Here is a 17,427-nt window from a genome sequence, read left to right as displayed (position 1 = left end):
GAGACAGTGATTAAGTTAAGTATTATTTCTAGCAGTACAATCGAACTTCAACTTGCAATCCTGTGGCTGTAAATAATAAAATGTTATTTTCTGACAATTTTTTGAATAAAATCTATCATTTCTTTTCCCATTTTCAAACATGGAAACATGAGACTGGCTTATCATTGAGCTTTTTTAAGCACCTGACCCATCCTTAAAAGTGAATGAGTCTGTTTACACGTGGGGAAAGATATTCAGCTGACTAGCTTTCACAATCATATTTTCCAGGCCTGGAAAAGTCATTGAACTGGTAAAAATCATTAAAAGTTTTGGGAAAGTCGAGGAATAATTGTTACAGTTATCTTCTGTAGATAACCTTTCATGTTTTTTTCAGTCTTTTATCCAGAAATGACTTCATCATCAAAAGCATTAAGAATACACTGATAGTAAAATAATTTCTATTTCCCTCATGCTTAAAAGCCAGTGCCAGACTACTGATATAATGTAAGTGCTTGTATGACTGTGCCCGTGGTTTAAAGTACTGGAAGTAAATATGAACATAACCCACTATTAGAGATTAGACCAGGTTAATTATTAATTTCACACAAGAATTAACATTGGGAGTAAAGTATACTTTACAATTCTGCTTGTGTTATATGTTGTGAACAGTTTTGGACATTTTATTATGGCTCCCAAAGAAATCATGGAATAGTCTTGTCAATGAAAATATGTGGGAGCCCTGCATTAAAAATGCTAAAAATACACAATCTATATTAGTTGTACATGAAAAATACAGTAAACCTGTCAGGAAGGTTAATCAAATGCATATTCTCATATATTTTCTAAGCTAAAAATATGTCAAGTTTTCACATATTTGAGAGTGCAAACACTCAACAACTCCTCAAACTTTCTAAGGTAGAACATACGACTGTCTGACAACTGGAGGTAGTTTGAGCAGCTGGCAAATGTCATTGCACTCTGGTCCATGCTGCTGCTCCAGGAAGATCCTGAGACCTCTGGCGGCAAAGTTGGAGGGGCCTCTGGGGGTCTTGGTGGAGTGAATCTGGGGGTCAGTGAGGTAGGTCAGCCCTTTGCCATTGGCTGTCACCCACCCTGTGAAAAAAAAAGAAAGGATGATGTGTTGACGGTTAAGAACAAACTTTTATTATATATAGTACATAGTGATTTCAGTGATCAGTGACACACAGACGAACCTTGCAGGTCAACAACCACTTCCTGGCAGTCAGAGAGCAGGTAGGTGAAGTGTCCAAAGGCAAGGCCATATTCTGTAGCCTGGAAACTCTTGTCCTTCTTCCAAGTGTTGTTGGTCAGTTTGACAAAGTCTCCAAGCATGTAGGGTTCCACTGTTACACACCCCACAATCTCATTTCCATTCAGAATCTGTTAACAAGTACAGAAAACAAAAGGGGAATTAAGAAATATTTAAAGGGACACTTCACCCCCAAATCAAAAATACATATTTTCCTCTCACCTCTAGTGCTATTTATCAGTCTAGATTGTTTTGGTGTGAGTTGTCAAGTGTTGGAGATATTGGCCGTAGACATGTCTGCCTTCTCTACAATATAATGGAACTAGATGGCACTATTTTCTCTATGGCACTACACCTGCCAACCGTATTACTGTGCAGAAAGAAGAGTGCATATTCTCATGGATGAGAGGCTCATGCTCATGATGGCATGACATGTGCACATAATTGCATCCTCCTTGGCTGAGCTGTAATGTTAGCTAGCTCAGTGGCGCCAGTTGAGCTAGCTGTTGATGCACGCTACCCTCTGCGCACTGATACTGTTGGCAGGTGCAGTTCTGTAGAGAAAAAATAGAAAATAGACGTGAAACTACTCACAACAAGGTCTGTGGATTATCTTGAGTAACTGATTTCTGGAAAGAGACATTGCTGATGAGTTTTTGAATTTATTTTGGGGTGTACTGTCCCTTTAACAAGCAAAAATACAATTATGTGTATTTGTGTACTATAATTTTCTTCAGTAACCCAATGGCTTTATTATGTCAAATTAAATGTGGTGTTAGAGCATGATGGGTCTTCTGTCACTACTCAAAATATTCACTAGTGCAAGTAATGCAGTCTTAGTATATGGTGTTTAATTTGGGGTGTGTGCAGAGACACTGAAGAGAATGCTTGCCACTAAGCTATTATTTGTATTATAATGTCCAGTTATTACCAGCCCATAGTGCATTCTAGACTAATAACCAACAAATGATCAGCTCTAACAAAGTCTTGAGAGTATATTTCTAGTTGTGAACTGACAACTGGAGGGTGTACTGGGGTATTGCATTTGAATTTCAACTAACACTGCTCAAAGGCAGCTGCAGGCTATTCTGCACTCCGCTGTCTCTCGTTATGTATTTGTGTAGGGGGTCCTATTAAAGTGGCATTTGTGAATTGAGCCATTTGAATTCTCATGCAACATCTGATATAGCTACATTTCTTAGATGAAGTAAAACTTTCTATGTTTATTTTATATGTATGGCATGTCAGTGTGGTGTATATGATATGGCCTCACAAGTAGAGCTTCTGAGGGAATGAAGAAGATCTGAGCCATGACTTCCTTGTCGTAAAGACTCTTGTTGAATTCAGTCACATAGTACTGGGCTGTCATCTGTCTCTCCACATCTTTCAGGTGGAACTGGATCTCCTTTGGCTCCAAGTAATCTTTCCCCACATAACTAAATAAACATAAACATAAATACATAAAGTGAGATATAGTCCCAGTCCCATTTCTTAGTTTTACTCCTGTGCATAATTTCTGAGTGCCCCTTTGCCCCTTGGCACAGAGTTACAAGAGGTAGTGATTGAAATCTTCCCCTATGAGATAGGACAACTCTTCAAGAGCCTGATATATCATCAGTAAGCTAACATCATTTTCACTTACATGAACAGATGCAACTATTGCAATAATTGTATTATAACAATGACATTTGCCATTTATCTGAAAAGCATGTTTCAAACTATCAAAGATGTCATCAAATAAAAAAGGACACTGCTTTATTACCAGGCCACTGACAGTGCTCTGTAGGCTAACGTTAGCCACTTGGGATCCTACACTGCCAGTCTGAACTAATATTAGAGGAGCTGCTGTACATGGATAAATTTTGGGCGTCATATGCCAGTAAGGGGTGGGGGCAGGGTTGCATGAAAATATGTCAAAATGTGAGACTGCGTGGCACAAATCATCAACAACAATGTAAAGTTAGCTACCAAGCTAGTTAGCTACTGAGAAATTAGCATACTACCCGTAATGTTTTTGTTATGAATGTTATAAAGAAAAGGACATTGAAACGATATTTAGCTAAGATAACAATGCTTATCGTTTAAATATTCATTGTTGAAGAAAAAGGATTTGTGGGTTTCATTTTTTGCTTGTGCAGCCATCTTAACATTCGGTTTAGAGAGTGCTGCTAAAACAATCGCAGTTTGGAAGGCCATGTAGCCCTAACTTATAACTCCTTCCCAGCAAGGTATCAGGATACTACCCCTTGGCGTGAACGTGCCAAACAGAAGGGTAGAGCTAAGTGGTCGGGGCAAAGGGTGTATCAGATTTGAGCCTCAGATGTGCAGCTACATACCTGCTTAACCTCTCCTCCTGGTGTAAAAACTGCACCCATATTGCCTCTCTCTGCTTGCCCTGCACCCCCATCGGCTCTCCGATGTAAACACAGGTCTCCCTTGCTGTCCACAGTCCTGTGGCTTTGGAGAACTTTAAATGAAGAGCACCTAGTAGAAATGATCCAGAGATCAACAGACAGTTACAATCAGTGTTTTGTACTGATGACACAGACACATTTCAACAATAGGAATTCAAACTTACTGTAGGCAGTTTTGTGTGCCTCTAGTTTGAATTGTATCTTGTCATTGCACAGTCTCTTCAGCAGACATTCATGGCAAACTCCAGCCAGTAGGGCTTGGTAATCCTGCTTTGACAACAAATACTGACCATCAGGGATGACACCCGCTGCAGTGCTGTGCTCTAGACAGCTGTAGCACCAGGGGTTCTTCATCTGGGGGCCATTTACTTTCTCTGAAAATGTAACTTCACTACCCTGGTGTCCACTCGGATGCTCCTCCAGCATCTCAAATGAACTCTCCGAGGAGGTTTCAGTGGAAGCACACTGTTCTAGGACTAAGTGAGAAAGGTTTGGGTGTGGGGTTGCTAAAGAGTTCTTGGCATCAGGTTTTACAGATACTGAGTCAACTTCCGTGTCCATATTTGGGTCAACATTAAGGCTCTGCAAAGGTTTGGAGTCCCATCCAGATGTGTGTTTTTTGTGTGTGGGATCATGAGCTGAATCGCTGCTTTCAGAATCAAGTGTTTCTAAGAGGAAGAAGCTCTCATTGGAATCTGGTGACTTGCTACTTTGGCCTTTGGTTCCTGCTTTTAAATGGCTGCTTGGCTGTGGTGTTCTGTTTGTGTGGGAGTTTAGGTCAACTGGGATTTTCTCCCATGACGACTGGGAACCGAAACTGTCACCAAGAGAGCTGGAGGATGTTTTGAGAGCTAGCTGGGATAAGGATTGCGCTGCTCCTTCGCCTATTGACGGTTTCAGCGCCACATCAACAACGTTGGTCATCCAGTCCTCCTCAGTGCCCAGTGTCTCTATTCCAGCTTGTATCACTTCAAACTTCTCTGAATCACCACTTGCATTGGAGGAGGAAGTGGCTGGTATTGCAGATGTCCGGACTGCATGGGAACTGACACCAGGGTTACAACCCCGTAAGTCTTGCTTCTCGTTTTTATCAGCAGACTGCAGAATGCTGTCTGACCTGTCATCAACCTCAGTGGTCAGCAGGCTCTGATTACGTGCATTTACCTCACGTTCAACGGCACTACTTCCTATGAAGCCACTGCTGCTGGGCCTGGGAGACCCTGAAACACTTAAGGAGAAGTTCTGCCATGAAGAGCCAAGGTCATCTGTGCTTCCTACAGTGCTACTCAGTTCAGGCTTTTGAGGTGGGCGCACAGCAGATGACTTTGAACCTCTCTGTTGTGGCTCCTCTCCTTTAAGTGACACTCTGCAGGCTTCGGTGCTACATTCTGTGTTGAGTGTACCAATGGTCGTCCCCAGTGCAGTAATACATACTGGTAACCTTGCCCCGTCTATCTCATCACCGGTCCCCTCGCAGTTTGTGTTAGTTGCCTCACAAAGTGATGCGTGATACTTTTGGAATCTCTGCATCACCTTACAGAAACCTTCCAGAGTGAACTTGACCATTGCATCTTTAATGTTTTTGTAGCTGTCAGGGATAAATGACCCCTTATCTGAATTATGGAAAGGCTCTACTTGCAACAGAAGCTTGACTTGGGTGACCAGGTGCATGATTTCAGCACAGAGGCCGTCTTTATCTTGAGTATCTGCACTGCAGTAGTCATAGAAATTTGCTAAAGCTTTTTGGCAAGCATGAGTTGCCTGTACCACAACCTCCTGAGGAGTGCCAAGCCATTTGTGAGCAACAGTGAGAGAATAGGCAGCCTTGAGGAAGGTGTGAAGCTCCTGCTTGCTGGTGACCAGCTCGCCCTCTGCTTTAGTGAGCAGGCCGATTGCAAATGCCTCTCTCGCCTGCAGGAGGAAAGACTGTCTTTCAGAGGCAGGGCACTGCACTGAGAAACTGTACGATAACAAGCAGGTCCCTTGAGTTGCCTACAGCAAAAAAAAGTTCAGAGAGAAGCAAAAGAATCATTAAAGCAGCACCAAGTAAGATTTATACCTCTTTGCTGTCGGTATCAATTGTGATCAAAGTGATTTATATCACTTGCATAGAACAGTGAGCCCTGGCAGAGACCCATCAACAGAACAACTTACCACATTGGTCAACACATAGAGTGAAGTGTACTGGCTGTATACCACCGCCATCTTAGCTGCCTGGGCTGCTGAAAGAAGACGATGACTCCCATCCCCGAGGAAAGACTGCTCCAACCAATCAGACAGACATAGATAAACAATTTTACAAGGGAAACAATACACAGGGTTCCCACACATTTTTAACAATGACTTTTCTAGTTATTCTACCCCATTCCCATGACTTTTACAGCCATACATTTTAAACACATACTTTCCAGACATTTGCTGATAAGCAAACTGCTAGCATCTGCTAACTTTACTGTTAGACATTTCAGCCACCAACTTTCAGACAGTTTTTTCAAGAATTCAAGAATTCCAGGTAAGTAGAAAGGTAAGTAGTACAGGTGGTTCTGTGCAGAAGTAGTTTTGATGTAGGAATATGGTTATTAGAGTGAGTTAGGTTCATTACATTGCATTTTGCCAACAGTTGAGTGCAAGTATGAAGTAAAAATCCACTGTGAGGGCCCAAGGACAGAGAGACGTCATTTGCTGTAAAGCCTTCTGAGGCAAATTGTGATCTGTGATATTGGGCTTTATAAATAAAACTGAATTGAATTGAATTGAAAAAGACAGTATTAGGTTCTGTGGTAGGTTGAAAGATTTGTAACATCAGAAATGTGAAGACCTTGACTCATTTTAACAAAAAGAAATTAAAAGATGAATAAATGAAATTAGATCAAATGTTTGTGGCAATTAAGACCTCATAATTTAAATGTAAGACTATTTAATTACTTCTAAGGACTAATATTTGTAAAATTTGATTGAAAACATTTCCACCCTTTTTAAGGATAGACACCCTAACATAAGAGTACTTTGCAGGGGATAGAAACTAAAGATCCTATAAATGTACAAATTATAATTTTGACAAGTTTGTATGTATATATTGCTTGTTAAACCAACATTTGTTTTGTTGACTTGTGTAATGATTGTTTTGCAGCCTTGCCTGAATCTGAGTGGTTGTAAACCCTTAATGAAATGAGTTTGATCTCCGTCATGTCCTTTCAGTCTTCTCCCACCCAACTGGATGAGTGACCCAATACACTGACTGCATAATGCTCATCGGACATCTACACATGTATAAATGCTTGGATCATGGTACCTAATGATTAAATTTGATATGTATATTTGACTGGATGAGGCTAGGTGGTGTCTGTAAATAACCAACCTGTTAATTTGGTTTTAATTTAGCTGGAGATGACAGTCTAATCCTGCTATACTGCATGATTGTCTTGCAGCAGCCTCCCAATAAAGCTAGCGTTAGCTATCCATTAGTATTAAGTGTCAGCAGCATCATTTAACCATTTCCCATACAGACAGTGAATATTTACGAATCTTATGTGTCTCAAATCTCAGTGTAAAAGCCTTAGTTAACCCACTACACAACAGCTTTTCAGCATTTTCCTGTGTCTCTGCATTTTTTTGGCTTGTTTTAGACAGTGGAGGAAGATGATACAAGTGGTGTATTCAGTAATATTCCTTCTGACTGTCGGAGTGCACTCTGGCTCGTAAATTTGTAACACTGTCTAGGCTGTCTAGGGTGACGGAGCAGCAAAGTGCTGAGTGGGGTCAATGTGTGATTAATTTAACCGTTTGTTGATTCATGTAGAAATATAAAGCTCCATTTCTTTGATCAACAGGGCTCTCATTTTAGTGTAGAGCATCACATTACATTTATAAACGCAACACGCCAGGTCAGTCACTGTCCGAGACCGTGAGTGTCACTTGAAAAACTAAACACTGAGCCAACAGGACCAGACCAGCTGACCCGATTGCTCTCACTCAGTGGATGGATGATCTCTCAGGATTGCTGAAGGTGGGATGGCCGGTTTTTTAGTTTTTTTTTAGCTTTTTAGTTGATTACCTACTGCACTACAAAGTTAGTGTTATGGAGAAATCCAATATTCCTCCTCCCAAATTTCTGATTACGTGGACATGATAAACCTTAAAACACATAATGTTATTTATCCCTACAACAGTAAATACTTTTTCCTTAACCTGATAAAAAGAGTGCACTGCACAGGCAAGCATTTTTGATGATTGCCTCCGTCCGGTCCTTTTGTCTTATGGCATTTAACCCTAGTTGACTTTGTTTTTACTGATGGGCAGTGCTGGCTGGTATGTGTTCAAATTTAAGCTTTGAACCATGATTCCTTCTATTCTGCCACTCAGTAACACAACAAGATGACATTTTAAGAGTCCTGCGTAGCTGAAGACTCCTCCTAAGCGATGATGTAATGCTGGTCTGGTCTGTGTGTATCACGTGACACTGTCTTTAAAAGACACACAGCGCAGCACTACATTTTAAATTACTATTGCAATACACATATTTTGTGTAACATTAGAAATATTTTAGGATTTTATAAGCATATTTCAAATAACAGCCAAAACAATGCATATTTAAAACTTTTTGAAAACATTCGTTAATTTCAAACCATTTAAAGGCCTGCAAATAGTTTTTCTAATTTCAAAGCTTTTCCAGAAATCAGACCATGGGAACTCTGAATATAAAGAAATCATTATATCAGTTAGACTGACCAAATCAATATCTGGATTAGTCCTAAAAGCGTGGAAGTCCTCATCGTTCATAGACACCAATATGTTGGCCAGTATGCCAAGAGAGGTTCCAATGCCCTATAAAATATACAGACATGCAGAGCGAAGGTTTATAACAGGGTGTTAACTGGGATGTGCATGTTTACAAGCTGATAATATGGCAACTGCCTTGTTGTAGTTGTCTCTCTACCTTTTTATCAGGTTGAGGAAGTGCGTAGTAGCCAACCAGAGAGGCCCAGATTAGCTCTGCAGCCTCGCGCCACAGGCCTGGAACAAAGTACACAACAGCCATGACACCACTGTATTAGCGGTTTAAACTACTGTCTTTCCTTAAGGAAAAAGATCTTACCGAGCTTTTGTAAAATCATTCCACGCACTTGAACACTCACAGCCTGCACAAGAGCTCTGTCATTTTCATTGTGGTACACCCAACAACCTGTGTAAGAAAACAACAGATTTGGTTTTATTGAGCTTGAAGAAAAAACAACATAATACATTATTAAAGGCAATTAAAAGAACATAGCACCTACCTGTGGCCCCGCTGTCATTAATCAGACTGCTCAGTATGTACTCTGCCTTCTGCAGTTTGCCTGTGGGGAAGATAATTTTAATGTTTATCCAGCTCTGTATAACAAAACATTCTATCTCTACAGTGACAATGTGTAATTAGGACAAAGCCTTTTCACATCTCTATGTTATGAGTTTGTATCAGTTATTTCCCAAAATAATGAATAGGATGATGTATGAAGTGTTACTCATTCATCAACCCCAGGTCTTCACCACACTGTACCAGAGTTAAAGTAGACTCTGGCCTGCCGTATGACCAGCTGGGGAGCCACAGGGGTGTCGGGGTGGCGTCTGTGGAGCAGCTTGGTGATCCTTAGCAACCGGCTGGACTCGTCTGTCCAGTAAAGGAAACGGTCAACTAAAAAGACCACTGCCAGCGCCGTGCATGCCTCGTGAGCCACGATGGAGGCCTTCAGAACAGCCTGGAGACAAAACAAACACAAATACAAGTCATTTTGTTTGTTTAGCAACTCTGCAAGGAGGCCATTTCCTGTGGGATTTTTACCAGCAGTGGAGACAGGTGTTTGCTGATGAGGTCACTGAGGTTGGTCTTGTCACTGGCACTGATTGACTGCTTGTACTGCCACTTCTCCGGCACAAAGGGCCACTTCATCTCCATTGCCTCTTGCAGGAGAGAGGCAAGCTCTGCACACAGCGAGTCTGCAGGAAATTAGTTGGAATTCATAAATCAAACAAAGTGTGTGTTAAGATGAACCGATCCAAAAACTTTGTGTGAATAAATGACACAACACTTGATAAACTTATTCAACTTTTTGGAAGAGTGAATAACTAAACTAAAAGGTTAAGTTTGGGATTTTCCAACCTAGACCATATTTTCCCATATTTTGTGACTAAATGACTCATGTGAACACAATTCTTGGGACTGGTCCAGTATTGAATGAAAGAGCTGCAGCCAGCAGTAGAGCAACATGCTGCAAGGTAACCACTCAGGGCAATTATGCATTTTCAATGTATGTCCATTAAAAGTGACTTGTTTTTACCACTGACAGGGTCAGATTGTTATGAGTGTCTGACAACTTTATGGAAAGGATCCCTACAGAGACTGACCTTTTTGTTAAAAAGTAAGATCCTTTTTGTTGAAGAAACAGCCTTGAAACTGCTGATGGCAATGCCACCAGACTCTAAGACTTTAAATCTTACTATATAATGACGAAAACTCTGTCTCTGGGTGTGTCTGTCTGTGTCTCTGTTCCACGTTTTTCTCCTCACTGACTTGGTCAATCCATGTGAAATTTGGCACAGTGGTAGAGGGTCATGTCAGACATGAAACTTTGCACGGAGATGCCTCTCCTCATGAGGAACAAATTTACCTCAAGAACCCATAACTTCCGGTTATATAGATTTTCAGCCATTTTGAATTTTTTGAAAAACACTTTAAATCGATCTCTTCCTAGGAAGTTTGACCGATCTGCATGAAACTGGGTGAACATAATCTAGGGACCAATATCTAAAGTTCCCCCTTGGAAAGTTGGAAAACTTACTAAAACTGAGCTTCTATAAGGCAATGAATATTGCAGAGGGCGTGGCTCATCACATAAAGGTGTGTAACATCTCAAGGGTTTCACCGATCACCACGCAACTTTGTAGGCACCACACATAATCTAAAGGGGATCCCTCCATTATTGTCCCAATCAAACAAAATGGGTCATGGTATGGTATGCTGTACATAATCACAGAAACTGTCAGTGTGTCATTCTGTCAGTCAGTCATTCTGTCTGTCCCACGTTTTTCTACTCACTGACGTGGTCAATCTATGTGAAACTGCACATAGGCACTGAGGATTGGCATAGGTAGAAGGTGACAAAGCTACCAATGGGTATGGACTAGTAAAGAGTAATTTTAGTGTGTCTAGAGCCAGCATATTTTCACTTCACATTGTTGGAACAGTGCAAAAATGAACCTAGGCAGTTTTTGTGAGTTTCATTTTGGTTCTGTTGACTTCAAATAAAGTGTGTTTTACCATAATGAAATTACTGTTTATTTAAATGGAGTCTGTTGGGTTTGGATGGTTTGGGGCATTTTCTCTTGTAGAATTGCATCAGTTTCATTCTAGGGTTAATATCAGGATTAATATCAAACCAAATAGAACACTGCTGTTTTGGCATTCCTTGCTTTGACAGAGATGTGATGTGGGCACTTGTAAGGCAGATGAATTTGATTATATTGAGTGAATGAGATTTATAATGAGTACTGCCCCATCTTGCGCAACTAAAAGGTTTTGGCTAAACAAAAGGAAATCCCCTAAAATTCACACTGAGCATTTGTAAAGAATGCCTTTGTCCCTCATTCTCCACACAAACCATGGATGGCATTTTCATAATTTTTTGTATATGTATAACACATGAATATTATATGCTACGGCTGGTGGGTGGTGCTTCTTTTTGGCTCCACTGCTTTCAGCATGGCAACCGAGTCACAAATGTTCTCATTTTACAGCTAAACAGTACACTAAAATGTTTCTGAAAACATTTGAAACAAGACATAGGCAATGCAGTAACAGAGTCTCAATTCATATTTGATCAGCGTTGCCTAGTTTGACAATTTGACTTTAGTTCACGAGCACTGGCAGCTGTATTCAAGACTCCTTGGCTCTCTCTGATTGCCTGTTTTTGTTCAGCAGTGGTAGAGTCTAGCAAATGCCATTAGAAGGCACTATGACAAGGAGGAACTTTTTTTCACAGATTATCTGCCTTATATACTACTGTGAGGATATAGACACAGTTTCAGCAAATATAACCAAGAGTTATTTTCATAAAAGTTACTTACTTCAATTTTAATCCAAACCCCAAACCAATCTCCTCACGTTCCCAAATGAAAACTCAACAAACAGCACCATCTTGTGTCTGACCTTTGCAGCTACAGTAGTTGAGCCTCTCTGCCTCAGTGGGTTGGTTGGACTGCTTAGCTGCTCTGAGGCACTCCTCCAGTAAACCCCCCACCTGCTGGCTGTCCATTCTGGTAAACATATCTTGTAGCTGTTGCCTGGGCTGAGAGGATTTCTTCCTCTCTCTGCCTCTTCGCTCTTGTTCCTGTGTTAGAGTGATTCAAGAAGGGAAGGGGGGTTCCAATGAATGACCAGACTGCAGCTGAGAAAAGATTTCACCATCAGGTCTGTTTGTAAATTTCAAAACATGAAATATTGCATCAATACATGAATACAAACTCAAATAAATGAATAAATAATATCACACAATTCTTGTTGTTGTTTTTTTTTATTCCAATTAAAATAAATGTATATGAAATTATAAGTTTATGGACAGTACATCTCTGTTGATGTGCCTGTTTTTTCATGAAACAATGTCACAGGTAAAAAAAAAACCTTTGGTTTATGGTCCTTAAAGAGAGTCACAATGTTTTTTGTTTACCAATGATTTTATAGTGAGCCATACTTTCGGTTCATTCAGACATAATAATTTCATACTATATTACAGCGCATCATATAATATGTAAAACAATGTGTAAAAGTTATTTTGAGTGTATGAACTCTCAGTCCAAGGACAACTTGCAAGTGAAGTGCACATAGAGAAAACACACTATATCGTGTAATATGCCAAACACAGTGCACTGACATTAAAGAAACTCCACTCACATAACAGGGGTGAAAGTCACTGCTGTTTCTGTCGTCACGTTTAAAACAGTCCTTCTCACTCCAGTCAAACGCCAACTTTACAAAACTGTATCATTTACTACAATGTCAGATTGATGAAACATTATTTTCATAAACATAAACAGCACCTACCGTTTCCTCAGGTTCTCCTCGTCTTCCTGAAAGGGCAGTACTATACTGTGCTGCCTTCAAATGCTGTCGGAAATATTGCAATTTCAACTGCAATTGAGAGCGCTCGTTTCAAGTTCCCTTTGTACTTTTTAGTGACGAGATGTGTATTTTCCGGTATGTTCACACACTGACTGTACTTTCCACATATCAGCAAGATGATAGGCCATGTGTTGTAAATTTGTCAATGAAAAAACAAAACAAATTACGTCACTGCGTATAATACCTTAGCATTACATTAGATCACATTATCACTCACTTAAAGGGGAACACCACCTAAATTAAGAATTCCAGTGTTACATGTCTGTGGCCCAGGAAAGTGTAATTAGTATTTGGGAACATGAGCTACTCTCTCTCAAAGCCAGAAACCAGAGAAGTAAAGCTACATCTCCACCTACAGTAGCAGTGTGGTACGTTTCAGTTCAGTCCAGTAAGCATTTTTTCCGTCTACACTGTGAAAAATTGTAGATGGTACCAATGGGGCCATTCTGTACTGCCCCAATTTTGGCCACCCCTCTGTTGGGGTACCTAGCACGCAGATCTGGTACTAAAAGGTGGAGCTAAGAACACTACAGTCAGCTGATTGGTCGATAGCATACTACTTTTGGTCAGGGCTAAGCTGTAGCTGGTTTTGTAACTACTGTTCATACTGTGGCAAGTCTTATATATATTAGTAAACTACAACAATAAAAAAAATAAAGGATGTTTTGCTGCCTCTCGCGGCAGCTGTAGTCTAAGAAAAAAAAACCCCTCAATTCACTGGGCCGACTGCCGGCAACTTTTAGGGTGGAATGTTTACTTATAATATTACTCAGTGCATGAGTTCAGTGAATCACTCACTCAGTGAATCCATCAGCACATCTTAAATTTCAATGTGACAGCTTTGACCATCACTATAGTTGTTGTTTTTTTTTGTCTCTCTTGGATGACGCAGACTTTTAGTAATGAGGGGATCTTCAAACATATATATATGTATATATATATATATATATATATATATATATATATATATATATGTATATTTTGACCAGATTTTGTGAACTGAAAAAAAAAAGCATCGCAGAGTGTTGTTCTTGGGGGGTCTGGACGGCTGTGCTTACCTGGGAAGGACTCAGTGCACAAACCCACTATTTTTAAATATCCCATGGAGAGAAACTCTCACTGCAGCCACTGTTTTTTGTTCTGAAAATGTCGAATTGTTCTCTGGACAAGAACTGAGGTGCGGATGTTCCATCTATGAGGAAATACAGTGAGTGCTGGACGAAGCAGTGTGTGACAACAACCCCGCCCACATTTAAGGGTACTCTTTGTGGTGGAAACACTAAACATACCTAGGGTCTAAGTACCATGTCTGAAGGGTCACTTTTGGTTCCAAAGGTACCATACTGAAAGTGTTAGGTGGAAACTGGACTTAAGCCTCAAACTTGTAATGTCGTTGGGTATAAAGTCTGGAGCTGCTCCACAGACAATGAATGTGAGCCTGATTTTGTGGACCCACAGAATGTTTTTTTTTTAATAGACAAATGGGCTTTATAGACCCTATTACTGTGACATGGCGCAAACATTTCCATTGTTGAAAATTGCAGAGATATGCAAAATCTGCGAACTTATTTCTTTTTTTTCTGTTGTCATTTCCTGCCATAAATATGTAATGTAAAGATGTATACTGTAGTTCAACATGGTGGTCTGACCTATCTGACCTTTCTGCTGTGCTTATTTTATGTACTTTGTTGCTTTGCTAGCGTCTTTGATAAAGCAAATCTAACGGCATGGAAGCTAAGCAATGTACTGCCACTGATGGGTGCCGCAGTGAAACGCACTAGCCACCTAAAAAGATCAATATCACTTTAAGTGTTAAATATATTTGGAATATTTTCCACACTTTACCTTACACACTAATGGATTGAGGCCGCAGTAGACCAGGAGGTAAAGCATTGCGAGGTAAAGCAATGAAAAAAATTCTAAATATAGCGTACATTTAAACTGATTTTGATTTTTGTCGGTGGGCCTTTTCTTAAGGCGGCTAAAAACTAACTGAGGCAGCCTCTGCTCAGCACTGTTTCATTTTATGTATGTGATGTCGGGGGTTATTGTTAACAAACTGTGATTTAGTCACCTCAAAACATTCTCTTGTTACATAGCACATCTTTCCCAATTCATTGTCTAAGGAGCAGCTCCTGACATCACAGATCTGAGTTTCAGCACTCTGGATTCTTTGGATTTGTAAGAAAATGTTTTATGTGTTGTAATATTTTGGGACTTTCTTAGACCATAGGAATAATATGAATGGCTTTGGGAAATTGGTATAGTCCCCCTTTAATCCCCGTGACCTGAACGCAACATGTGACGTCATGAAGGCAGCAAACCCCTACCCTGCAGCAACAGGTAGGTGTACTATATGTTCAACATATCACTATGAAAAAAAAACCCCGTGTATTTAATGTGCAACCGTCCTGATTCACCTAATAAACAGCAATGCAGCATATGTTTTCTCTAACTGCCATGCAGTGTTATAAATGCATTTATCAACAAATGCATGAACGTCCCATTCTGCCACTGCAGCAGCTGTCTACTCCTTGGTTACTGTCATCCAGCCAAGTGCACGAGACCACTCGATAAAATGTTAAAAAAAAAATCGAAATGTATGAAGTGTATGTGAAGGCAGCACAAAACTGAAAGTGTAGACATGTGTGAGACTATAAAGAAATTATACATTTTGTCTGACAAGACGCATTAATATCGCTACGGTGTGTGATGGTGCGTGGCGGCTCGTGCACAACAAGCATGTGCAGACTGGTGCTGCTGTGCTACTACCAATAGGCGGGACTGTGGCTCTGCAGTGTAACTGTGAGCCGCACAGCTGGAACAGGAGCAGAGGGCTGGCACGCGGTCCAGCTGCGACCAGATGACTGAGCTCAGCTGCTCCTAACACGCCAACAACACATCGCATCCATAAACTTGCTTCCGAGCGCGCCAGGAGATGACTTGTGCGCACTGTGGGGTTAATGTGCCGTAGGAAAACCCCCGCATAGCCCATTCAGAGAGCATCAACCCAGCATCAACTCTGAGGAGGAATCCGAGTGCATCTCTTCTGATGACTTATTGGGTTTCGATCATCGGCGCCTCTCTCCGCAGGACCTCGTGTTCCTACTCCGTAGCCGAACAGGCGCTTTGAGTTCGGTACGTGGTGCTGGTGATGTAACGCTTTGCATCTCAGTGCTCACTCCACAACTGTTCTCACTGTCGCCTCCTCTCCCAGAGCATGGGACCCTTCGAACTCTAAGGTAAGACGTGTCATAACTTGCATGTTAGTAATCAGAGGCCGCTGGAGACTTTTTTTTTTTACGCACGGCGGGTTTCAAAAGCTTCTCTTTCTCGTCTGGTCAGACACTTGCATTTAGAAGAAACCCACCACAGTGTAATGCTGCGTGAGTCTTATTTCACTCCTACTTCACCTACAGCAGTGTAAATGTGTATTGTTGTATTGCAACAGTAGATACGATCATGCGAGGACTTGTGTTCTTGCACCATCAGCCACAGCAAATCAGAATTTCATGTTGACTCATTGGGGAGTCATGGGTTTGTACTTCGCGTTGGATAAATTAAAGAAAAAAGCATACTTTTTTATCAAGAATTTGGGGGTGGTGGTTGTATCCTCAAATACATATTATAATTACTGCCTTGAGCTGAACTTATACAAGGCAGTAATTAAAACATATGTATTTGGGGGACCCCCCCCCTCAGTGTATTGATAGAAAATGTAAGAAAGATTTGCTGTGCTTCGAGAGGCAACCCGCACTGCTGTCTGAAATAATCATTAGCAAATGCAATCATAATCATAATTAAACTTTAAAAATGTAATTGCATCACTTCAGGTTCTGGTATTTTGATGTACTGCGTAACTTGTGCAAATGGCGTTGCTGTACCCCGGCTGACACCATTGAACGAAAGTTACAGTTTGTAACTCTTATAAATTTTACAATAAATTACATTATTATCACCTTAAAGGTTACAACTGTGATATTCAACCACATTCAGAGTTTTATTGTTAAATTCATGCAGGTAAATATAGTAGTTTTACAGAAGTACACCACTAAATCACAGTAATATACGCAGTTTGACTGTGAGATTACAGTAAAATATAATAATGCCATGGGAGCATAGTGCTAAATCAATATACTCCAATGTACACAGACGGTGAAGTTACAGTTAAATACATTAATTTTACAGGAACATACTGTTATATTACAGTGATGTAATAATATATGGCTTTAACTGCAAGGATACAATTGAATACAGCAATTTTACAAGAGCATATTGCTAAATCACAATAATATGTTGGCATAACTACTTTGAGATCATAGTATACAGCTGTCATTTCACAATAATTTACTGTAAAAATGATACAGTAACTTACTGTGAAAGTGATGCAACTAGTTGCTAAGAATTTTCTGTAAATGTATATATCTCTAGTGGACTGAAAAAGCAATTGGTTTTATCATTCTAGTAGGCTACCAAAAGTTTAATTTGTATTTGCGATATTATTAATTTATATAATAAAAAAATACTTGCCGTCCATGTATAGATACAATATTGCCACACAAAATATTATGATACTATTATGTATTGATATTTTCCCCACCCCACCGCAGACC

General features: G+C 40.3%; 2 protein-coding genes across 4 annotated transcripts in view; one reads left to right on the top strand and one right to left on the bottom strand.

Moving 5' to 3' along the window:
* Nucleotides 1-596: 596 nt before the first annotated feature.
* Nucleotides 597-12,759, bottom strand: alpk1 (alpha-kinase 1). Of its 2 annotated transcripts, none has more exons than XM_049567805.1 (14): nucleotides 12,737-12,759; nucleotides 11,846-12,026; nucleotides 9,482-9,636; nucleotides 9,200-9,398; nucleotides 8,940-8,999; nucleotides 8,759-8,845; nucleotides 8,600-8,676; nucleotides 8,392-8,487; nucleotides 5,818-5,922; nucleotides 3,828-5,655; nucleotides 3,586-3,733; nucleotides 2,523-2,685; nucleotides 1,194-1,380; nucleotides 597-1,092 (listed from the first exon to the last, which is right to left on the bottom strand). In XM_049567805.1, exons 2-14 carry the CDS (start codon nucleotides 11,961-11,963, stop codon nucleotides 890-892), a joined length of 3,426 nt encoding a protein of 1,141 aa, XP_049423762.1. In that variant the 5' UTR covers nucleotides 11,964-12,026; nucleotides 12,737-12,759; the 3' UTR covers nucleotides 597-889. The 2 variants fall into 2 exon arrangements, with proteins under 2 accessions (XP_049423762.1, XP_049423761.1); XM_049567804.1 differs by lacking the exon at nucleotides 12,737-12,759 and adding an exon at nucleotides 12,587-12,726.
* A 2,844-nt stretch (nucleotides 12,760-15,603) lies between these two features.
* The window catches only part of LOC125883513 (RAS guanyl-releasing protein 2-like), a 53,494-nt gene continuing 51,670 nt past the window's right edge, over nucleotides 15,604-17,427 (top strand). The window contains exon 1 of one of the 2 annotated variants that reach the window (XM_049567830.1): nucleotides 15,604-16,056. The gene's annotated coding sequence lies outside the window, so the exon portion shown is untranslated. The remainder of the gene's footprint in view (nucleotides 16,057-17,427) is intronic. The other variant, XM_049567829.1, reaches the window with a different exon arrangement.

Source organism: Epinephelus fuscoguttatus, linkage group LG23 (assembly GCF_011397635.1).
Source record: "Epinephelus fuscoguttatus linkage group LG23, E.fuscoguttatus.final_Chr_v1".
NCBI classification, from domain to species: domain Eukaryota; kingdom Metazoa; phylum Chordata; class Actinopteri; order Perciformes; family Serranidae; genus Epinephelus; species Epinephelus fuscoguttatus.
This window is presented reverse-complemented; position numbering and strand designations above follow the sequence as displayed.